Genomic DNA, 25,273 nt, shown 5'->3' on the forward strand with positions numbered 1-25,273 from the left:
TCTTTGAATTCTTTGCTTGTTGCTTGTATTTGGAAGCCTTCAGTGACAGATGGCCATTGCATAATGATGTGGATAGCTAAGCTGTTGAATCCGCTTTCTGACGTGCACGAATGAGGAACATAGCACATGCCATTTTAATCCTTTGGTGTTACTTTAAGTAATTCACTACTGTGTCAAATTGTGAAACACAGGTTTCTATTCTTGTCTTTTAAGCAAAGTGAAATGCAAAGCACAAAAATGTATTCAATCATTTAAAAGCTGCAATAGAGGCTTGCAAGGGCCGCATCTGGCTTGCAGATTCTGAAATACTCCCTCCTTGACTGGAGGATGGGAGACGCACATTTTCTATGCTCCTTTCTGTCAAGCAAAACCACTGGGTAAGAAAATATTAATTGGGACAAGGGCTGTCTGTAAGTGGGGCCAATGTATAGATAAACAGGACATGTTCACTGCTTGGTTATTTTTAATATTTAAAAACTAGCGATTTTTGTGATTTTAGCTTAACAAATGTGAGGTGTTCCATCAATTCAAGAATATTTCATGCTGGTTTACGTTAACTTTGCTGTTTGTAGTTGCATATCTAGTGATTATTATATCACTTTAAAAATTGCATCTTTAATTTGGTGGCTTTTGTTAAATGTTAGCTCATGACTGCTTCATAATTTTAGTGGTATCCTCTTCCTCCATAAATGTAGTAACCCTCAAACATTGATTTAATGTCACCATGTATTAACTGATATAACTGCAGTCTAATCATTATTGTGCGAGTAATCCAGTGATTGTGTTCAGATCCCATCACAGCTGTTCGTAACTCAGCTCATTGAATATGGGCCAATACTGGGGGAGAAAAGAGGCTGTGAAAGCTATTGGATAAGTTTGCTAATGCTCTTCAGGGAAGATAACTAGTCACGTTCGACTCCATTGATTAAATTAACTCTGATTAATGACCATTATATTCCAGTGTTATACACATCCCAAAAGCAGTCATTTTAAAAATCGTTACCTGGAGTTGTGCTTACCTCCGCCATTGAATGCTGCAGTAAATTAGCGAGTCAGTGACAACGTTACTTGTTAAACATTGTTCCTCAGATGTTAAGAGAAATTTCTTTATTTGTGGCTCATGGAGCATATTAGTCTTCAACAGTGATTTGATTTGAGGCAAGAGATAGTTTTATCTTCGAGATGATTGACAGACACAGATGTAGGTCTCTCTGGGAAAGTTGAGACAGTGAGATTATTTTTACATTAAAGCAGCAAAGGATCATGTGGCCTTTCTCTGTAGTAATGCTGCATTATTATTCTTCTGGCTTCTATACTACAAGCTATATCGTTATTTGCTTTCGTTCCTCCTTCTCCATTTTTTCTCTCCAGTTGCCCATCCACTTTATTGCTTATACAATATGGTGCTGTTCCCCCCAGTGGTGCAAATACTGCTAAAATAGATAAAATTCACAAAGATACTTTAGTAACGATAATTGAGTAGCATTTATTTAAAATTGGGAACTTCATGCATGTTTGTGCTAGTAATAAATTATGATGAAATGTTGCAGTTTGGTTTTTCTGTTAAAAGTTTGAAAACATTATTTGAAGTCCTGAAAGCAGTACGTGTGTAGCAAAACTCAGGATTTCATTGTTGATTGACGTGGCTGCCATCCCAGGAACAGAGGTCATGAGCGATAACAAATCAATAGTTGGATTTGTCATTGATGGCTGGGGTGCAAGGCTGGAGGATGACACAAATGTCGAGTGGGGGAAAAGGCGTAAAGAGATTTTAAAACCAGTTTGGAGAATGGTGAAGAGAACATGCTAGTCTGCAAGGTATTTGAGGACTGGGTGATAACAATATGGGAGTTGAATCTTAAAGATTGCATTCAGTATTGAGAGGGTAGATGCAAATAAGACACAATTAACCTTGTATGTACTCGGGAGTCTGAAACTAGGAGCCATAAACATGAAAGTCATTCATAAATCCAATATGGACCTCCAGGTGTAATTTCATCGCCAGAATGTCTGGTAGAATAGTACATTTCATTAGGAAATCAAATAGACATATGAAATTAAAAAAAGGGTACTAGGTGGGACGTGACAGAATATGCAGCATGCAGCCTGATTATTTAATGTTTATGTAAATGAAAATGGGGTCGATAGCTTTTGATGAGCTGATGGAGAGAAAAAGCTTTTGCAACCTTTGAGAAATTTGTCAGGTCATGGAAGTATGAAGAATGATTTTTGAAGGGGTGGGAGGGAAGGACCGACAAGTGTATGTCTCCAACCTTGACGTAAAATTGTATTGAGGCAGACTAAGCAGTATGTTGTTCTCTGTACTAATTAAACAATAGTTATGGTAGTAACAGGTCCTCAGAAACCAGACTGTGTGGGAGTCCATGCTCTAAACAATTCTGTATTATGTTGCAGTTCACATGAATGTGTCTTTATGCTTGGATGTTTCATACCTATGATTTGAGGCTTTTAGACTGGGTATTAGGGATTTCTCACAATCTGGCAGGAAATCTGATATCAGTTGAGATTTGTCTTATTTACAAACTTGCAACTGTAAGCTCTCCCAAGAAACAAGCAATGTTGTATTCTGTCTTGCTGTGCTGTAGGTTGTAAATAACACACAAGGAATTTTAGCGCATAATCTATTGATATCCCCTTGGCTGTTTGAGGAATATTGAAGAAACCATAATTAAATGTTGCTGACAATGGTTCTGAGAACATTTAGTGCAAGAAAGAAAGCTGAACCATGACAGTAGCATTTAATTGTTGACTTTTAAAATAGTGTCCTACTGTTAATGCTTGTCTTATCCCTTATGGGAAGGAAAGAAAAACAATTGGTAAATTAAGCAGTTGAAGGAAAACTACACCAAATTGAATTAACATAATTTAAATTATGCCACTTCAAATTAATCATAGAATCATGGAGATCTATACAGGATAAGGCTCATTGGTCCATCACATTTGTGCTGGTCAAAAACAACCATCTAATTATTCTAATCCCTGCATTTGGCCCATAGCCTTGTATGTCTTGGCATCGCAAGTGATTCTGTCCTGTTCAGATCTGTGCTTGACCTGGAAGATGCTCATCATTCATTGATCAGAAATTTTGTTCTTGTAACAAGGAATTTTACTGATGGGTAGAAGGGAGCACTGCAACAGACCATGGAGGACCATTAGAAAAACTGAGAAATAAAGGTACCGTATATCAAGATGGAGACGTAAGCTGATGTTAAGCTCACAAGGTGCTGTATTCAGTTTTCCAAAGATGGAAAATAACATTTCTCTTGCTACCTACTGAGTGGCATATTCGAAGTTGTGTTCAACCATTTTCTATTGCCTCTTGGCTTAACTTGCATAGTCTGATGGCCAGTTGGGAGGCAAAAGTCATATTTCTGAGATTGAGTTACATAAACAACTGAAATGTATGTTTAATTTACAATGTGACAAGATTGCAAACTGATGTTTTTTAAGGGGAGTGGTGAGAAGTTGGCAGTGAAATTGCACCATTAGTTGGTGCAAAGTTTTTCTTCTACTTGGTTTCCTTCCCTTCTCTAAGTTTCCCTTTAATGCTAAACTCTTCCGTTAAAAATGTCCTAATTATTGCTGGTTTCTGTTCCAGCACTTCCTGAAATTGTTGGTCATAAGAGGAGTGAAAATAAGAATGAGGGTCAAAGTGCTCTCATGTATTGCAAGTCTGTAGGATATCCATATCCTGTCTGGACCTGGCACAAGAAAGTGGACAATGAAATTGTGGTAAGCTCACTATGTTGAATTTCACTAAGGTTAGTGTTTTTACTGGGTTTTTTTTTCTTGAATTCAAAGCCTTCACTGGATAATGATAATGTAATCAGACTACTTGTATTTCTCTTTAAGAGAAGTCATAATAAAACTTTTAAGTTGAATACTGTGCTGTTAGGTATTGAGAAAGTGAGGGAGAAGGCAGTAATTGCATGTGTAAAAGTGAATGCTTTTTGCAGTATGTGGGGGAGAAACTGCTGCATCTTGTTAAGTCGTACATAGACTAAGGATAGAAACAGTCACAGGTCCTCTTTGGGTTTAGTTGGATGACTCAGAACATGTGCTTTAATTTTGTGTGCATACCACTTAACATTCAGATGGTGAGCTCAATAACAAAGATCATAGAATTATAGAATCCATAGTGTGTGGAAGCAGGCCATTTGGCCCATCCAGTCCACATTGATTCTCTGAAGACCATTGCACCCAGGCTCCAACCCTACCCCATAACCTGTCTTTTCTATAGATAATCCACACCTAGCCTGCACATGTCTGGACACTACGGGCAATTTAGCATGACCAATCGACCTAACCTGCAAACTCCACACACGGTCACCTGAGGCTAGAATCGAATCCAGGTCCCTGGCACTGAGGCAGCAGATTGCAATCTTGTGCCACCATGATGCCTCAATGTAGGGATAAGCAAATAATTGAAAACAGGCAAATGATTTTTAATTTTACAGAAAACCAGCGTGAAAACATTTTAAGATGGGATAAACAAGGGACCAATGGTCTTTGGTATCTCTAAGAGAATCATGAAGGTGTTATGGCACAGAAGGAAGTCATTCAACCCTTTGAGTTTATATACATGGGCATTTATCAGTGATGGTATATAGGTGATGCGTGCAGCCACGTAACCAACCAGAATTCAGGATTCACAGAGGCAAACGTTCTTTATGGCAGAGGCTGGAAAGCATTGGTTCAAGATCTGCAGCCAGCAATTGTGATTGGCTAGGAGGCCTTTTTGCCTGTTGGATAAACACATGTGGCCTCCCTTTATTCTTCTACTCTTCTCCTCCATTTCACATCTTTTTCAATAAGTTAATTGTAATAAATGTTGGTGAGCTTTCCTAGCACACAGTGGTACTGAATTGTTTGCAAGCCACGCACATGAGAATCAATTCTTTCTGCAATTTACTGAAACTGATATTCTTTAAAATGCAAAACTCCAAGTAAAAAAAACAGAGCGATTTAGTCAACTTTAATTTCATTTCTCATCCTCCCTTGTAGGAATTGAATAATGCTACTGGTCGCTATTTCATCACCAACAAAGGCAACTACTCAGAGCTGATCATTGAGAACCTGCACATTCAGGATGATCCAGGCGAATACTTGTGTAACGCTTCTAATTACATTGGACACTCTTTTGTTGTCACTATTTTGCGAGTTCGTAGCCATCTGGCACCACTGTGGCCCTTCCTAGGGGTTGTTGCAGAAATCTTAATTCTGGTCATCATCATTGTCATATATGAGAAACGAAAGCGACCAGACGAAGTCCCTGATGGTAAGTCCCTTTCTTCAAATACGGTTTTGCTTTATTTTTGCGCACTTAACCCATTTGATACTAACATAATCTAGTGTGCTTTAAATACTTTTCATTGCTGTCTCTAGTATTAAATGGGTTAATTAGAGGACAAAAGTACATAATCCATTTACAATTTTTAAAGGTTCTTCCTTTCTTGAGATTTTATTTTCAATTTAGTGAGTATGCTATAGTTAACTTTACCTTTTTGAATTTTACCCAATGTCTATTCAAATTTGGGTCATTTCACTAACCAATAATTTTTAGATTTTCAACAGGAAACAAAATGGACACTAAGTTTTCTGAACCTTTTTCAGAAATGAGTCTTTAGTACAAAGAAGATTCTATGTACTGTCACAATGTATTTGTTTATATGAATGGATTGAGAGTTATATTCCATTAAGTATTGCAGTCTGGAATACTGGATTTTCAAATGAAGCAACCTGATCACTAGTCAGTCTCGACTAATTTGAAAAATTGATCCAAGTATTTCACAGGGCAGTTTTCAAGGTTGTTTTGAAAATATGGTCATACTAGATGAAATTTGATGCTTTTGTTTTGCTTCTGAGTTTAGGTTTGTTATTTAAGACCCACTTCCTTTTCTGCCTGTTATGCCTTCTCCCTCTGTTTGATCTTGTAAAGCATGTTGGGATGTTTTTCCAAGTTATCGACACTATATAAATACTTTGACTTATGTGGCTGATCCACCTGTATGCTTCTAAAAGCTCTTTTCACCACTTTTTTTTATTAAGGTGTCTGTCATTATTGCAATGTACTTAAGATAGCAAAAATTGAAGCTTTCATTGAGGCAAATACATTTGATTGCTTTGTTTCATGGAATATTCAGACTATTTTGCTAATTAATACTGTAAATCTCACTTGGAACATTACACTCTTGAGCATTGCACCAGGTGTATTGTTGCACCAAGAATGCTGTCTGATAATACTTTGCATGGCTAAGTAGCGAAACATACAGAATAGAAGGCAGCATTGCTCATTGTCTCGTTCAACTGTGTGAATAATGCAAAACATGACATTGAAGTGAATATTGTCATTATGGGTTGTTATTTTGTTCCTGTCAACACAGGATATTGGTCTGGCTTGCAATTTGGATGCGTCTCCATGAAGGTACAATCTCAAAAGTAAAGGCTAAATGTAGTAATTAGTGAAATCGTTGAAGAGACCTGCTATAAAAAGGCAGTGTGAAGACATGGAGAAAAATAGAAAATCTACCTTGGGGCAATTAAATTAAAAGATTTGATTTAAAAATTACTTGTGCAGCTAATGAACGAAACCATACGATATTTTAGTTATGTGCTCTACTTGGGTTGGTTGTTTTCTCTTGTTAGGTCATAGAATCACAGAGAAGGCATGGAAACGGACCTTTCAGTCCAACTCGTCCATGCTGACCAGATGTCCTAAGTTAGTCTAGTCCCATTTGTCAGCATTTTTTCCCATATTCCTCCAAACACTTCCTATTCATATAGCCATCCAGCTGCCTTTTAAATTTTGTACCTTTCAATTGTACCAGCTTCCACCACTTCCTCTGGCAGCTTATTCCATACACGCCCCTCCCTCTGTGTGACAAAGTTGCTACTTAGTCACTTTTTAAATCTTTCCCCTCTCACCTTAAACTTAATCCCTCCTAGTTTTCCCCACCCCACAGAACAGACCTTGTCTATTCATCCTATCCATGCCCCTCAGATTTTATAAACCTCTATAAGGTCAAGTCTCAGCCTCCAATGCTCCAGAGAAAATATCCCCAGCCTATTCAGCCTCTCCCGACAGCTCCAACCCTGGCAACGTCCTTGTAAATCTTCTCTGAACCCACTCAAGTTTCACAACATCTATAGCGGGGAAACCAGAACTGAATACCAATTGAACTCAAAAAGTTCAATTGGACCTAACTAATGTCCTATACAGCCACAATATGACCAGCCAACTTCTATACTCAATGCTTTGTCCAATAAAAGAAAGCATACCAAACTTCACCTCCACTATCCTATGTAGCTGTATCTCCCTTTCAAGGAACTATGAACCTGCACTCCAAGGTCTTTTTGTTCAGCAGCATTCCACAGGACCTTACCATTTAAGTGTATAAGTCCTGACCTCAGTAGTCTTTCCAAAATGCAGGACTTTGCATTTATCTAAACTGAACTCTATCTGCCAATCCTTGGCCCATCTCATCAAGATCCTTTTATACTCTGAGGTGACCTTCACTGTCTACTACATTTCCAATTTTGGTGTCATCTGCACACTTGCAAACCATACCTCCTCGGTGTTTGGTTAAAGCTGATACTTTGTAGCATCAAATATTAATCCCTTGGAAAGTATTTTAATTTTGTTCAAGGAAATACTATCCAACAGAATTTGAATCTCGACTTTGTATAAACAAGTGGGTTAATTTGAAAGGTGTAGGAGGTCTGTCTAAATTCACAGAGCATTTCAAATCATTGTCGGACCTATTTTATATATCAGTTCATTTTTTGCTTTAATAATGTAATATAAAGTTTTGCATCTTGAGAATTTACTTGCATAATCTCTTCAATTTTAGAGAAATCTATAGTTGGGGATATTTTGCAATGTTTGGATAAAATAATGAAGTGTTCAGTTAATTGGACAAAAGACAAATTGGACAAAAGTTTGTGTGCAGTCTCACTGTTTTGTGTCGCTTTGTGATTATGGTAAAACAAACTGCATTACTGTGAAAAACAAATTAGTATTAATTGAACTAAAAAATGAATGAACCCTTTTTGGATGTCCATTTTAAGAGCTTTAGGTTTAACAATTTGTGAATAAAGGAAATTGGTGGCAGACTTGGAAGAGGATCAAGTACAGTAAAAATATGTGGCAGGAGGAGACAAGTTGGTTCAAGCTTTTGAATATAGAAAGATGGGAATGAAAGAAGTGAAATTTAGGATTGAATAATTTATTCTGGGACTGAATAAGACTAAGATACAGAAGCCGAATTCGGCCATTCAGCTCATAGCGCAGACTCTATCATTCAATCATTGTTAATTTGTTTCTCAAACCATTCTCTTGCTTTCTGCCCATAACCCTTGATCCCTTTGCCAATCAAGAACCCTCTTTATCTCTGTCTTAAATACAGTCAATAACTTGGCCACCTCAGCCCCCTGCCATAATGTGTTCCACAGATTAACCACCCTCTGGTTGAAGCAATTCCTCCTCCTCTCAGTTCTAAAGGTTGTCCTTTCATTCTGAGTGTGCCCTTAGTTTCTAATCTCTCCTATGTGAACACTCGCGCCCCCCCCCCCCCCACCCCCACCCCCACCATTCCTTCTAAACTCCAAGTACAGAGTCCTCAACCACTCCTCATATCACAAACTCTTCATCCTCAGGATCATTCTTGTAAACTTCCTCTGGACCCCCTCCAATACAAGAACATCCTTCCTTTGATACAGGACCCAAAGCTGTTCACAATATTTCAAATGTGTTCTGACCAGAGCCTTTTACAGCCTCAGCAGTACATCTCTGCTCTTGTATTCTCACCGTCCTAAAATGAATGCTAGTATTGCACTTGCCTTCCTAACTGCCATCTGAACCTGTGTTAACATTAAGAGAATACTGAATTAGGACTCCCAAGTCCCTTTGTGCTTCTGATTCTGAAACCTTTCCCTGTTTAGAAAATAGTCTACATACTATTCCTATCAAACTGCATAATCTCTCTTTCCCACATAGTATTCCATCTGTCACTACTTTGCCTACTCTCCTAGCCAATGGATACCCTTCTACAGCCTTACCACTTCCTTAACACTGCTTGTCCCTCCATCTATTTTTGTATCATTTGTAAACTTGGCAACGATGGCTTTAGTTCCTTGATCCATATTTAATGGACCCTTACAGAACCATACTAGTCATAGGCTGCCATCCTGAAGATACCTTTATCCCTACACTGTTTTCTGCCAGTCATCCAATCCTCTATCCATGCCAGTACCTTGATGTTTAACACCATGAGCATTTATCTTATTTAGCAGCCTCCTGTGTGGCACCTTTTCAAAAGCCTTCTGAAAATCCAAATAGATTATATCCACTAGCTCTCTTTTTTGTCCAGCTTTCTTATCACCACCACAAAAAATTCCAACAGATTTTGTCAGACATGACCTCCCCTTGGCGCAGCAGTGTTGACTCAGCCCTGTTTTACCATGCTCTTCCAAGTACTTGTAATCTCATCCTTAAAAATGGACTCTCAAATCTTACCAAGAGCTGAGGTCAGGCTAACCAGCCTATAGCTTCCTGTCTTTTGACTCCCTCCTTTTTAAACAGCATGTCACGTTAGCCATTTTCCAGTCCTCTGGCACCCTCCCTGACTCCAGGTTTTGAGTTTTGCATAGTTCATTTTTAAAGTAACTTGTTTGATTGAAAAGTTTTCGTATAATCTGACGTTCACTCAGATTTTAATACTGGGGCAAAGCTGTTACAGTCCTTGCAAATCTACAGATGTAATTAGTCATAGTTTGGTATTGGAAGCTCAAGTGAAGCTTGTTGAATGATCGGCAAACTCCGAAACTTCCTACAATATTAGAAATACTAGCAAATTTCTTTGATAAACTAATGATTACATTGGAAGGTTTATCATGTTACATTCTGAAGATCCAAATATATCAGGCACAAAAATTAATATTATTCAGATAACAAAACTGGTCTTATTCCATTGTCTAATGTTATTCGGAAAGTCCTCAATTTAGAAAACACATTTGAAATCTAGCTGTTAAATAGTGATTCACTTGGATTGAAGGTTATGAGATTAAATGTTCACTTTACACCTTTTTGCCAACTGGAGAAACTTGCGTGGTTTTATTATGTTTCTGTCTATTTACACATCCTAGTTATTTAAGAGCCTTGAGTGGATTGATTTGTTACATTTTAGAATGTCTCCCTTAAAGTCTCTGCATCTGAGAGAAAATGCTTAACAACTGTTTACAATAGTTACAATACACTGATCAAAAGTTGTTCAGGCGCAATAGTAATGTTAACTTTGTCAGACCATAAAATGCAGTATTTGATCACTTTAACTGAACCATTTGTATAAATTTGCTTTGCAAATTGTATCAAGAATTTAAACAGGGAGAAAGTGAGGACTGCAGATGCTAGAGATGAGAGCCAAGAGTGTGGTGCTGGAAAAGCACAGCAGGTCAGGCAGCATCCAATGAGAAGGAGTATAGAGGTTGTCTGGCCTAAGCCCTTCATCAGGAATGAGGCTTGTGGGCCTGGAGAGGTAAATGGGAGGGATGTGGGGTTGCAGGGAAGGTCGGAGAAAGTGAGGACTGCAGATGCTGGGGATCAGAGTTTAAAAATGTGTCACTGGAAAAGCGCAGCAGGTCAGGCAGCATCAAAGGAGAAGGAGAATCGACGTTTCGGGCAAAAGCCCTTCCTCAGGAATGAGGAGGGTGTGCCAAGCAGGCTAAGATAAAAGGTAGGGAGGAGGGACTTGGGGGAAGAGCATTGGGAATGCGATAGGTGGAAGGAGGTTAAGGTGAGGATGATAGGCCGGAGACGGAGTGGGGGTGGAGAGGTCGGGAAGAAGATCGCAGGTCAAGAAGGCGGTGCTGAGTCTGAGAGTTAGGACTGAGATAAGGTGGGGGGAGGGGAAATGAGGAAGCTGGAGAAATCTGCATTCATCCCTTGTGGTTGGAGGGTTCCTAGGCGGAAGATGAATTGCTCTTCCTCCAGGCGTCATGTTGCCATGGTCTGGCGATGGAGGAGGCCAAGGACCTGCATGTAGGGAGCGTAGCTGAGCATGCGCTAGGTAGATGGTGAGGGAGTAGGTGATAGGTCGGACATGGGTGTGGAGTAGATAGATGGGAAATAATTTTAAACATCCAATATAGATCATTGCAATTTTATGTAAATGGGTTTGGAGAAAAAGATATTTTGTAGTTATTAACCAAATTCATGAAAGCAAATTTATATTCAACCCTGCTTTCATCATCTATTCTATTTTTCTAAGAAAATGAAGATCAGTGGTTTGTTAGTTGCTGTCCATTTGGTTGGTCATTGTTTTTCTAAATTGTCACTGAAATAACATGCAGTAATTGGATATCTAAATGACATCTGCCTTTTTCCTTTCACCATGAATTCATTCATGAAACTTCTTCATTGTCATGAACAAATCTGTTAGTTCTGATCAGAGTTTTTTAAAGAATGTACATATTCTTTATTTTCATATTAACCAACACATGCATCCTGAAACATGTTCACACAACTGGATAGAATATTTTTTATTTCCTAAGTACAGGACTTAATGCTAGTGGGGGAAAATTTGGACGATGCATTGTTTTTGTAGAGGAGTTAACGATACAGTTTGCAGAAGGTAGCAAACTATTGAGCTAGCGATGTTTGAGAAGATTTGTAGCTCAGGTTGAGGTTCTGGATGCAGGTTTGCTCACTGAGCTGGAAGGTTCATTTTCAGACGTTTTCATTACCATACTAGGTAACATCAGTGAGCCTCCGGATGATGCGCTGGTGGTATGGCCCGCTTTCTGTTTTGTTTGTGTTTCCTTGGATTGGTGATGTCATTTCCTGTGGTGATATCCTTTTTCGTTTTCTCAGGAGGTAGTAAATGTGATCCATGTTAATGTTTGTTGATGGCATTCCAGTTGGAATGCCATCAACAAACATATTAACGTGGAATGCCATACTTCTAGGAATTCTCGTGTTCGTCTTTGTTTGGCTCATCCTAGGATGGATGTGTTGTCCCAGCCAAAGTGGTGTCCTTCCTTATCTAAATGTAAGGATACACCAAATATACCACCAAGTTCATCAGCAAGGACAATATCGTCAAGCCAATGGAGCCTTACCATCCACTTCACCTTCAACAACAAGATCTACAGGAAAAACCAATAGGACACACATGGGATCTCCAATATCAGGGTTCTTAGCAGAGGCAGTAATGCAGAGAGTTGAACAAAAAGCTCTGCCAACCATCCAACCCAAACTTTAGTTCAGCTGTGTGGATGACACCTTTTGTCATCACAAAATTAAAAAAAATTAGAGGAAACCTTCAAGACCATCAATGATACCTTCAAAGCCATCAATATATGAGATTTAGACAGTTTAGGAGAATAGTCCAAGAAATGGCTGGGGAAATCCGATATGAGCAAATGCGAGGCCTTGCGCTTTGGGAAAAAAAAATACAGGCAAGGACTATTTTCTAAACGGTGAGAAAATTCATAAAACCAAAGTACAAAGGGATCTGGGAGTGCTAGTACGGGATTCTCGAAAGGTTGGCTTACAGGTTGAGTCTGTGGTTAATGTTGTCATTTATTTCAAGAGGATTGGAATATAAAAGCAGTGAGGTGCTTCTAAGACTTTATGAAGCTCTAGTTAGGCCCCATTTGGAATAGTATCCAGTTTTGGGCCCCATACCTCAGGAAGGACATACTGGCCCTGGAGTGTGTCCAGTGGGGATTCACGATGATCCCTGAAATGGTAGGTCTAACATATGAATGGCTGAGGATCCTGGGATTGTTTCGAGTTCAGAAGGTTGAGGGGGAATCTAATAGAAACTTACAAGATAATGCATGGTCTAGAAAGAGTGGATGCTGGGAAATTGTTTCTGTCAAGTGGGGATACTAGGACCTGTGGGCACAGCCTTAGAATTAGAGGGGGTCACTTTAGAATGGAAATTAGGAGACATTTCTTTAGTCAGTGTGGTAGGCCTGTGGAATTCACTGCATGGAGTGCAGTGGAGGTTGGGATGTTAAATGCCTTCAAGGCAGAGATTGATAAATTCTTAATCTCGCAAGGAATTGAGGGATATGGGGAGAGTGCAGGTAAGTGACGTTGAAATGCCCATCAGCCATGATTGAATGGCAGAGTGAACTCGATGGGCTGAATGGTCTTTCTTCCACTCCTATGTCTCATGGTCTCATAATACCTTTACTGGCATAAAATTCACTGAAGAGGAAAACAATGACAAACTGCCATTCCTAGACATCACAGTCGAGAAAACAGCTAATAAGAAACTTCAAACCAGCATCTACAGGAAAACAACAGATACCAACCATATACTGAACTACAGAAGCAATCAGCCCAACATCCACAAATGAAGCTGCATTTGAACATTATTTCAACGGGCCATCACACACTGTAGCACAGAGGAACTATGAAGAGCAGAGGAAAATCACCCACACAACGTATTCAAAAGGAACGGGTACCCAATGAACACAGTCCGCTGATTTCACAGCAACAAACCCAAACAGACAAAATACGTCTAGAAATCCTAGCCACACTCCACTACGTCAAAGGCATCTCAGAAGTGATTGCCAGACTACTCTAACCTCTTCGCATTGTGGTAACCCACAAACCCACTAAAACAGCGGCTAATGAACTTAAAAGACCCTATACAGACAACAAGCAAAACTAATGTCATTTACAAAATACCTTGCAAGAACTGTAACAAATACTACATGGGACAAACAGGCAGAAAACTAGCCACCAGGTTACATGAACGTGAACTAGCCACAAAACGACATGATGCACTATCGCTAGTGTCCTTATGTACCAATGAGAAAGGACAAGCCAAATGGAGATACACACGAGAATTCCTAGGTGCATGGCATTCCAACTGGGACACTCTCAACAAATACGTTGACTTGGATCCCATTTACCACCCCCTGAGAAAAAGAACAGGAAATGACATCACCAACCCAAGGAAATCCAAACACAAAGTGAGCCATACCACCAGTGCTTCATCCAGAGGTTCACTGATATTACCTAGAATGGTGATGAACATCTGAAAATTAGCTCAGTAAGCAGACCTCCATCCACTAGATAATGTCACTGAGAGTCTCTGGTGAAGCGCTGGTGGTATGTCTCTCTCTATTTATAGGTCTTGGTTTCTTAAGGTGGGTGATGTCATTTCTGTTTTTTTTCCAAGGGAACGTAGATGGGATCTAAATGTGTTCATTGATGGAGTTTTGGTTAGAATGACATGTCTCTCAGAATTCTCAAGCATGTCTTTGTTTCACCTGTCCTAGGATATGTGTGTTGTCCCAGTCAAAGTGGTGCCCTTCTTTGTCTGTATGTAGGGAAACTAGTGCGTCATGTCTTTTGGTGGCCAGTTGGTGTTCATGTATCCTCGTGGCCAGTTTCCTGCTAATTTGTCCGATGTTAGTGTTTTTTACAGTTCTTTCATGGTATCTTGTAAATGACGTTAGTTTTGCTGGTAGTATTAATGGATCCATTAGGTTCATTAGTCACTGTATAAGTGTGTCGGTAGGTTTGTGGGCTACCATGATGCCAAGGGGTCTGAGTAGTCTGGAAGTCATTTCTGATATGTCTTTTGATGTAAGGTAATGTGGCCATAGGTTTTGGTTGCATTGTCTGCTTGATTTTGTTTGAGAAATCGGTGGATTGTGTTTACTGGGTACCTGTTTTTCTTGAAAATGCTGTATAGATATTTTTCTTTTTGCTTTTTGTAGTTTTTGAGTCCTGCAGCATGATGTAACTCACTGAAATAATGTATTGATGCAGTGCTGTTCATGGAAGCTGTAATGCAGGGACTTCAACAAGCTGCCCTCCAATCTATCTAACCCAAACTTTGGGTCCATACGTAGATGACACCTTTGTCATCACAAAATGGAACAAATTAGAGGAAATATGCAATACCATAACAATATCCTGACAGGCGTAAAATTTACACAAGAGGAGAAGAATGACAACAGACTTCCATTCCTTATGTGACTGTTTGAATGTACAGTTAATGGAGAGCTTCAAACCAGCATCTACAGAAAAACCAACAAACACCGACCAAATACTTAACTTCAGAAGCAATCATCCCAACACCCTCAAACTGACCTGTATCAAGACGACATTTGAAGGAGCTACATCATACTGCAGCACCCAAGAACTAGAAGCAGAAGAAAAATATCAAGAAAAACAGGTACCCAATGAACACAATCTGCTGATTTCTCAGAAACAAACCCAAACAAGCAGACAATGCAACCAAAAACTATAGTCACATTACCTTACATCAAAGACATATCAGAAACTACTCAGACCCGTTAGCATCATGGTAGCCCACATACAACACACTTAAACAGCAACTAATGAACCTAATAGATCCATTAGGTACTACCAGCAAAACTAACATCATGTGGACTTGTTGGGCCATAGGGCCTGTTTTCACACTGTATGGATTCTATGATTCACTATCTATGATTTACAAGATACCAATGTGGGACCCTAAATAGCATCATGTGTTCTGAGGCTGCAGTGCCTCTTTCCCCGCCCCCCCCCCTCCCCCCCCCAACCACCAAACTGTCTTTTTCTCTAATCTCTCCTCAATCCTCTCAGCCCTCTGTGTGTTTGTCTCTATATTTGTCTCTCTTTGTCTCTTTCTCTCTCCTCCACTGCCACAGCCACCCCGAAGTAAACCGAAAACCTAACCCAACTGCTTTCCAAGGAGTTGTGACAATTTTCAGGCAGTGAATGGAAGTGTCAGTGAGAAAAAGGTCAGGAAGCACTTCTGTGTTGAAGTCCAGGGCAAGGGAACATAATTTTAAGATTAAAACTAGGTAATTCAAAAGTGAAAGCATGAAGCACTTTTTCATATAAGAGGGAATGTAAATCTTGAAACATCTCTCTCCTCAAAAAAGCAAGCTGTTGAGGCAGGCTTAATTGAAAAATTAAAACTGAGATTAATTACATTTTTTTTTTGTTAGGCCATGGTCTAACAACCAATGCAAGTAAATGAGGCTCCGTTATAAATCAGCCTTAATCCATCTGAAGGACATCACAAGCTTGAGCAGCTGAATGCCTACTCCACACCCTATGTTATTAAAGCTAGTTTATTCTCTAGTTTAAAATCTTGTGTGGAAAAACGTGAGCTTCCGTGCTTGTACTCTTGATATTTCCTGACATTGCATTAACCAACTTTTATGTGAACAGCACAGATCTCTGGACTTCCTGCTTCCATTTCTCAGAAATCTTGGATGGCCATCGTAAGAGAATGTGGAATAAGAAATTTAATTCATACCCTTTTTAATGGGTGCAAATTGCTTTATTTGCTCTTTGAACAAAATTTTATATTGAGATAATATAGGCTTGATGTTATGTTCCAGGTTGTGCAATTTTGATGGATTTTACATTATTGCAACAAAACCAAAATAGGTTGGCTTATAAATAAGAGATTTGGCCAAAGATTATAGTGCATTCATAGAATATTTTGAACACTTATTAATATTGTTACTTTGAATTTTTATGTTTTGGAATATGATGATCTGATAGTGACGAAATATTTCTATTTTCATCTGAAAGCTTGTTCATTTTCTTCAGCTAGAATGTTATCTTTTTTGAGTTGTTTCATCTAGTTATTCTAGACTGGATTATATTCAGAAAACTGATTCCTTTCCCTCAGAATTTTCACAGTGACCCTATCAAAATGGTTACAGAGGAGCTGAATTTAAAGGGAACTAAGAGGATATTAAAATAATATACTCATCTTGGTAACTTTTAAGTTCAAGTGTGGAAAAGGTCACATTCCACTATGCAAGAACACTGTGGTAGTGATGTTGACTTCTCTGGGATACACTCAACACTGAAAGATATTGTAACTAGATCAATTTCAAACACCAAAAAACAAGATAAATGAAAAAGTCATTTTAATTATTGAAGGAATTATAGAATATAAATTTTGAAATTAAATTTAAAATTTATACTAAAAGTTCTAAATTATCAAAATTCAGGAAAGTAGTCTTGAAGAAATTAGGGCAAGAAGGACCATTTTTAGCATTATTTCACAAAATCTCATCAATTTTTTTATTAATCTTCTGGAAAGCTTTTTTATTTTGGAGCGAATCAATTCATGTTTCAAAATCCTACAGCCAAATACTTTTTTTATTTTGTACCATTATCCAAACACTGTAATCAAAATGACTCCAGACTTATCATTACAGAAAGCACAGCCTATTATACAGATAGAGCACTTGAACTTGAAGCCATCAGTTTTCCCATCCGACCCAGTAAAGCCTGCATTTTCTTTAACCAATCTGGATAGAGCCTGGATGCTGTCACCTTGCTTAAAAGTGAGGTTTCTTTGCGAACTGCACAATGTGATATCTTTTCACCTTGTAATATTTATCACAAAGTTTCTAGGATTCATAATTTAAGGACATTATGGATGGACACTTCAAAAATCCTGATGTTATCAAGGAAACTCCAAGTGAAATTATGTTTAACTAATTTCAGATTTTGTTTGATGAAGTAACAAGCAAGGTGGATCGTGGGAGCTTGTAGATGTTTGCTGGGACTTCCAAAAGGCATTTAATTAGTACTACATCAGATCACATAGTGCAAGAGGAAACATATTCACATGGATAAAGGATTATTAACTAATGAGGAATAGAATAGGGATAAGTGAATTTTTTGGACTGGCAAACTATAACCAGTGCAGCACCACAGGAGTCGGTACTGGGCCTTAACAGTTTGCGATCTATATCAATGAGATATATAAATGAATGTAATAGCTAAAGGTGCTAATGATCTCATGATAGGTATGAAAGTAAGTAAGAGGAGGAAGAGGGTATACAAGGGATTTGGTTAAGTGGGTGTGCAAAACAATGAAAGGCTATATGTGGGCAAATGCACATTTGTCCACTTTGGGAGGAAGAATGTAATGCCACTTTGTTATTCAAAAGGAGATTGTCAAGCTTGGCTTTCCAAAGGCATCTGGGTGTTCTGGTATATGCAAAATATTTGCATGCTGGTACAGCAAGTGATTAGGAAGGCAAATAGAATCTTCCTCATTTCAAGAGGAAGGCGTTGTAAAAGTAGGGAATTTTGTTGCACCTTAAAGGATATTTGATGAGACGTCATCTGGCATGTTGTGTATAGATTTAATCTATTTTTGGGGGGGAGAAATGTTTCCTGTAGTTCATTCAACTCCTAGATAAGCAATTCTTATGAAGAAAAGGATTGAGCCTGTACCCATTGGAGTATAGAAGAATGAAAGGTAGTCTTATTGAAACATAATATCCGAGGGAACTTGATCAGGGGAATACCAGGTGGATATTTATTTTTGTGGAAGGGATTAGAATTAAGGAATTTGGTGATCTCAAGATTAAACCCTTTTAAGAATGAGATGAGAAGCTGCCTTTCTCTGAGAATCATTTAGTCTGTGAAATTGTCGTCTTGAGAAAGCAGCAGGAGCTGGGTTATTGAATTTGTTCAAAACTGAGTTGCTTCGATTGTTAGTGGGCAAGGGAATAATTGTCATATAAAACTGCAGGGGGAGAGGACAGCAAAGTGAAGTTGAAATTGCAATCCAATCAGCTGTGATCTTCGTGAATGGCAGAGCGCAGTGAAAGGGCACACTGACCTACTCCAGAGTCCTGTGTTCCCATAAACCATTTTCAGAAACATCGAGACCATTTCCCCTCTGTCCTGCCACTTCATTATTTCAAGGTAACTAATTTAGGAGTTGTAGATCCAGGTTTGCTCTCAAACATTACTTAGAGTAATTTTTAAATCCTGTTTTTCTGGATTTGAATATAATGAGTTACTCATCTACACTTGCTTGATTCAATTTATTAAAAGTTCTGTGCTATTCTTCATGCAGTAGCAGATTGCAATCCTGGGCATTAAATGTCCTTTTTGACAATATATATAAAATATGAATTGACTATTGTTTTTAAAAATAGCCAATAATTCATGCCAAGCATTTAAAGCTGAAATGGAAAAATCTGGAGAACTTTATTTGCAATAATTCAGTAAAATTTAATTTAAGGGCCTTCTGCTTTGTGGCAGAACTAATGCAGGACATCTCGAGGGATTGAAAGCACACTAATAGCAGAACGTTTAAAATATGTGCATTCGTGTTTGCAACTGTGGCTGAATTATTAACTCATGACTCCTTCAAGGTCAGAGTGGTAACACTAACAATTGTTAGGGGCGGCATGGTGACACAGTGGTTAGCACTGCTGCCTCACAGCGCCAGAGACCTGGGTTCAATTCCCGCCTCAGGCAACTGACTGTGTGGAGTTTGCACATTCTTCCTGTGTCTGCGTGGGTTTCCTCCGGGTGCTCCGGTTTCCTCCCACAGTCCAAAGATGTGCAGGTCAGGTGAATTGGCCATGCTAAATTGCCTGTAGTGTTAGGTAAGGGGTATGGGTGGGTTGCGCTTCGGCGGGTCGGTGTGGACTTGTTGGGCCGAAGGGCCTGTTTTCCACACTCTCTAATCTAATCTAAAAAAAAAATTAACACTTTTTGGCTCAATGACCTGTTTCTCTCCGCTGATGCTCTCTAAGCAGTTGAGCACTTTTCAGCATTTTTGACTTTTATTTCAGGTTCCCAGCATCCACATTATTTTGCTTTTACAAAGGAGATTGCAGAAGAAGCAAAAGCAAGATATTGTGACTGATGGTAGTCTGTAATAAAAACAGAACATGCTGGAAATAGTGGGAAGGTCTGACAGTATCTGTGTACAGAGAAACAGGTTAAACATTTCAGGTCTCTGCCCTTCCAGAATTCTTTCTGATGAACTATTAACTTTACCTCCTCTTTCCATGGATACTGTTAGACCTGCTAAGTATTACTAGTTTTTTCTATTTCACTGCAGCCACATGGCATAGTTTAATATTTTTCAGACTTGGTTTGAGGCTCATCAAATTCCAAGTGAATGATGACTATTAAATTACCATTTTAACTTCCCGAGTTTCAGTATATAATATTTTGGCATCGAGGTGGATTTCTTGGGAGTGGATTGTAACTGTGAAGAGTTGCAAATGCACACTTTGGTTAGGATTTACACTTAATACATTATAGAAGAATTCACAATTTTATATTTATTCTTCTATTTGGGCAGGACAGGCACACTTATGAAGACAATTTTTTTTGACCAGATTGTTTTGATTTCTAATTCAAAGTTCAAAGCCATAGGCTTACCAATTAAGTTGAAACACAAAAAGTATGCTTTTAAAATATATTCTCTCAAATAAACCTGCATAGTTCTATGTATTGTAGGAAATAAAGCAAGGATTTTAAACTTTTATGCATACACTTTTCGAAGAGAAGCCTTGTTATATACAGGCTATATCCAATCACTTCTACTCCAAATTACATGGTGATCTCATTCAGATGTACAGGCAATTTTCCCAGTAACTGTTTCTACAGGGTTGGATGGTCTCCACATAGACCCACTTCAAACTAACTTGCTAGGTTAGAACTATGGTTAATATTGATATTTGTCGGTTATTGTGACTTCTTTTCTTTCCCTCTCAATTGCATCATACCCTAAAACTGGTGGTAAGTGAGAGAATTGCATGCTTGAGTTTGTTTTTCTCAGCTTCAAGTCTGAAGTGCATCAGTTCATGATGTTAAAACTTTTTTCCAAGTCCTCATCCACGTTCGCAACTTTTTTCGTATCTTCCATTCAGTTTTTCCTGCTGCCGTTTCTGGATTTGTAGTTGTTTTGTTTTCAAAATCTGCGTTTTTTGGGTTTAGTCTGTTCTGTTTCTCTACTTGGGTTGTTGTAGGAGTTGGCCAGAACTCACGGCCGGCAAACTGATTTCTCTTTAGGTTTGAACTAGTTCTCCTTTCTGCAACTATATGACTTATGATGAGGACACTTGCTACGTTAGTCTGTATCAGGGTTATTGATGGATCTCATGTCCCATGGCAGATGGCTGTTGTAAATACTGAACTAGTAGCAAAGTCAACAGAAATGGTACATGGAGGAAACCATTCTAATCGATGCATTATTGAAATGAATGTTCTTTTCTCTGGTCTTCCCACAGTTTTTAATTCTCATTAGCGTAGATCCCAATTTTAAGAATTGCTTCAAACCCCAAAATGATCTTTTCCTGATGTTTCATGCATGCATGTTTATTTCCTCTATTGTGGGAGGGGGGGGGGGGGGGGGGGGGGGGCGAGGAGAGAAGAGAAAGAATGAATACAATTCTGTTTACTTATCATTCCAATTTTGAAAATTGGAATGCCTGATGGTGATCTCTCAAATGTGACAAGTTCCTTTTGTGCAAATTGCCTTGTATAAAAAAACTATGTTGCATGTCATTCAAAATAGCTCTCATAATGGAACTCCCTATATAAGCCTGTTAAATTAGCATCCATTCTTGAAGTGGATTCATTCAAAAAGTCCTAAAGTTATTTGTCGGCCACAGCAGGAACCCTTAGTTCAAAGCAAGGTGTTGGGGTTTAGTGAAAGTATAATGTTCAGATATTTTTTATGTAGTGTATATTAATGAGTGTGTATGTTTTTCTATTTATTAATACAGTTGCCCTTTCTTGAGATGGGAAATGATATTTTGGTTTAATTTGGATAGATGTAGATTTGCCCATATTAATAGTATCCTTACCAACATTTAATTGATTTTAATGGAATGTCTCAGTGGATGAGCTTAGATCTGCCACAGCACAATCTGATCATCTAAGCAAAGTGCTGGAGGTTTCCCATTGTAAGAATTGGGGGCACTTGTGATTTAGTAGTTTCCCTTAAAAATATGCTATCTTTTTAAGATCCACATTGCAACTGTGCATTTATTGGGAGCTTAGATTGGTGGCAATGCTTATACAAGCCCTCAACTTGGATTGGAAATAACCAAATTTGTAAACATAATTACCTCACTTACTACTTTTTGCTTAAGTATCGTAATATATATACCTTGACTCCCTCCCTCAGAGCTTAAAATCTCTCACAATTTCACTGATTGATTGTTGAAGTCTATCATGAAGTCGGTTTTCCTGAGTGATAAAGCAGCTTTTTAATTTGCTATGAAAATCTTCTGATACAGAAAATTGCCTTGTCCTATCAAAAGTCATACAGTTCTTTGTTAATTTAGAATCTACTTATAAACTCTGGGTTTAAGAAACAGGTGGTAGAGGGGAGAAACTAACTATATAGTCTGTGTACTTGTTTCAATTCCTGATGCATCTCTTGATATACATAAACAGTGTATATAATTTCAGTATTCTCTGCGGCACTGACGTCTGGTTGTCTGACTGGTCTTAGTTTTCTTTGTACACTGTTTTATAAATACGTCCTTGCCAGTGACTGAGACCTGTGGTCACTGGTGTGTTGCTGGTGTTTCGCGGCTGTGAGCTGTTGGTTTGTGATTTGACTTTTTTTGGTCTTCCCAGTCACTTGTGCGCTGGCGGTGGCTTCTCTCCGTGCCTCAAGGTACAGATGGAGTAATGGCACTTTCGTAGCCCTGGAAATGTTGCCATTACTCCTGGTGCGTGCTGTCAGGTGGCTGCGTTGCGATAAATTTCCATACTTGCTTCATGTATACCAGACACCTTGTGGAATCCTGCTTAACCTAGTGGACATAACACAGGGCTTGTCCAGCAAAAAAACATTTTGTAGGACTTTGTTGCCTAACCAAGTCTATGCCACGTAATTTCTTTGAACCCAAGAAACTTGAAACACCCATTGTCAAAGGCCCTTTGTTAAATGTCCGACCTTTCCTTCCAAAACAAAAACCTTTTTTTTTGCCATTTCAAATTTTCTTTGAAGTTATTAAAGCCAGAATTTTTGAAGGATAAAATCAAATTCTTTCTCCTCCCTCAGTAAGTTTGAAAAAAATGCAAGATCATATTTTTAAAGAATACAATTGCTCCCATAAGTTGGTTAGATAAGAGATTGGGAAGAAAAATAAAGACCTTATTGCATTACCCATCTGATATAAACAAATTTCATTTTTATTTTTCTGATTTTAGCAAAATAGCTAACACTACACGACCTGCCACTTTTTAAAAAAATAATCAATAAAACTTGTCTAAGTGTTGTGGTGCATTCAAATACCAAGTTCTAGGATATTGAATTGTTTTTTTTCTTCTAACCTGCCTTATTACTTTTAAACATCAGGGAGCACATGCATGCAGTTGTAACCATGTATGAATCAGATCTTTGCGATACAGTACCACATGATCCACTGTGTGTGTGTGTGTGTGTGTGTGTGTGTGTGTGTGTGTGTGTGTGTGTGTGTTTTCAGGTTTTTATTGCAACATCATACCTTTTCAATCCAGAATGTGTCCCAATGCAATGCATCATTCTGATTCCAGTACAAGTATAACATCTCATGGTTCACTCATGTATGTCTTATCCTACCCTTGATTTCTACACTTATTGTATATTAAATCAATGCATCAAAGATTTGAGTAACTTTGGATTACCTGAGCCAAAGGAATCTCATCTCAGTCATTTGGTTCTAGTGCCTTGTCAAAATTCATTATTATATTAGCATAAATGCAAATGATCAAATTAACGCACTACTGCTCAATACAGACGCAGCTTGAAATTTCTTGTTTCTTCAGCCCTCTATTAAAGGGGAAACACTTATCTTTTGGCCCACTTAACTAATGTGTCCCTTGCTCTGGAGAAGACTATTTAACTCTATCTTTGCTAATGCCATACACTGTCCAGAGGATTGTAGTACCTTTAATAGTGTGAGCCCTCAATCCTGCAGTATGTATTTAAAACCCTTTTAGCTTACCTTAAAATGATAGATTGTAATCTTATGATCTGAAATGTTTTGATCCTCCATTCTGTACTTGTACTTCAAACCGCTTTTTGTCCTATATCTGTTTGGACAGTTTAGTAGAATTGGTGATCAAAACATGCTCCAAGCTAGGATGTATTTGATCCATGCATCCCGTTCCGTTTTTGCCCTTGTAGAGTGGTAATGCACACAGATGCAAACTCTGTCATTGCTTTTTAAAACATTGAGCTTCCTTCAGCTATGCGAATAGTTTCCCCACCCAGTCATTGTTTAAATTTGACGTCATTTTTAGTTTAGTGGCAACTAGGTACCGAGTCTTGATTTGGTCTCATTGCAAAGCCCTTGTACTCTCTCTCAATCTTTACACCCTATAAATAAAACACATTTTTGTTCAGGTCAACAAAACCTAGAGGAAAAAAAAGTATTGAACAGGATTTCACAATCAGTTGTTGGTTTACGTCTTCTCATTGGTCTATGAGAGTGAACCACTGGAACTTGGGGACAAGATGAACATGTACCTTACACAATCTGTCCACTATAGTTGCAGTATTTCATGACAAGCCTCAAAGTGTTAACCAACCATGTAATAACATTTTTTTGCCATTGAATGTAATGATTTAGAGACTAACTCCATGAACAATTACATCGTTGAAGTTTATCTGAGCTGACAAAGTCAAGCCAACTGGTGCTAGCAGTTTACAGATGGTTTTGTGCTAATCTCTAATAGCTCTTTTTTTTTTTTTCCTTTTTCTTTACCTTCCCCGTCATCTGTGTCCTGACTATCTGACTGAGGCAGATGATGAGCCAGTTTCTGGACCAATGTGAGTATAACATTTATTAAATTATTTAAATATGGTATTTTTTAGAAAGTGACATTGCTGTCAAGCACCAGCTTCAATGGGCATGCTTGGGTCAGGTTCAATGTGGGTTACAAGTTGAACAAACCTTCCTCCATCTTGTCTCATCAGTGCACCTCACTTTTCAGCAAGTGAGGATGCCAGCTCACTGGTTTTATTGGGAGCACTTGTATTGTGCCCATTAGGCACCTCGTTGAGATTTCTTGCCTTTCTTTCCCAAAGGATGCTACGTTGTTCACTTCAGTCTGAGTTGGAATTTAAACCCAAGCTGCCTGGCCAAGATTATGCTTGAGCTGTGCTTTTATCACACTTCTTGCTTTTGTAGTTGGTTTATTGCACGTTTTCACATGATCAGTAAGAGAACTTGTGAAACTGTCGTTTTCTTTTTAACTCTAGTAAAGTCATCCTGGTCCTTCGTACCATAGGGCTGACCTCTCGGTGTAGAGAGATGATTGGTTGTTTAACCTGAGAGTCACCACCTGTCCAGTGAGGGAAAAGATTGAGAAGAAGAGGGCTTCAAAATAAGCTGAGCCTGTGCAGGAGTTGGAACCAACCCTGTTGGATCACACTATCGCAAACCAGCCAACTGAAGTAACAGACATCCTCCCCAACCAACCCCACCC

General features: G+C 38.6%; 1 protein-coding gene across 2 annotated transcripts in view; it reads left to right on the forward strand.

Annotated features, from left to right (window-relative positions):
• The window catches only part of LOC140458463 (neuroplastin-like), an 85,925-nt gene that overhangs the window by 55,424 nt on the left and 5,228 nt on the right, over window positions 1–25,273 (forward strand). For both annotated transcript variants that reach the window (XM_072553076.1, XM_072553077.1), the window contains 3 exons: window positions 3,620–3,753; window positions 5,026–5,299; window positions 24,590–24,614. In XM_072553076.1, coding sequence (XP_072409177.1) covers window positions 3,620–3,753; window positions 5,026–5,299; window positions 24,590–24,614 — 433 coding nt within the window. The remainder of the gene's footprint in view (window positions 1–3,619; window positions 3,754–5,025; window positions 5,300–24,589; window positions 24,615–25,273) is intronic.

Source organism: Chiloscyllium punctatum, chromosome 33, assembly GCF_047496795.1.
Source record: "Chiloscyllium punctatum isolate Juve2018m chromosome 33, sChiPun1.3, whole genome shotgun sequence".
Lineage (NCBI taxonomy): Eukaryota > Metazoa > Chordata > Chondrichthyes > Orectolobiformes > Hemiscylliidae > Chiloscyllium > Chiloscyllium punctatum.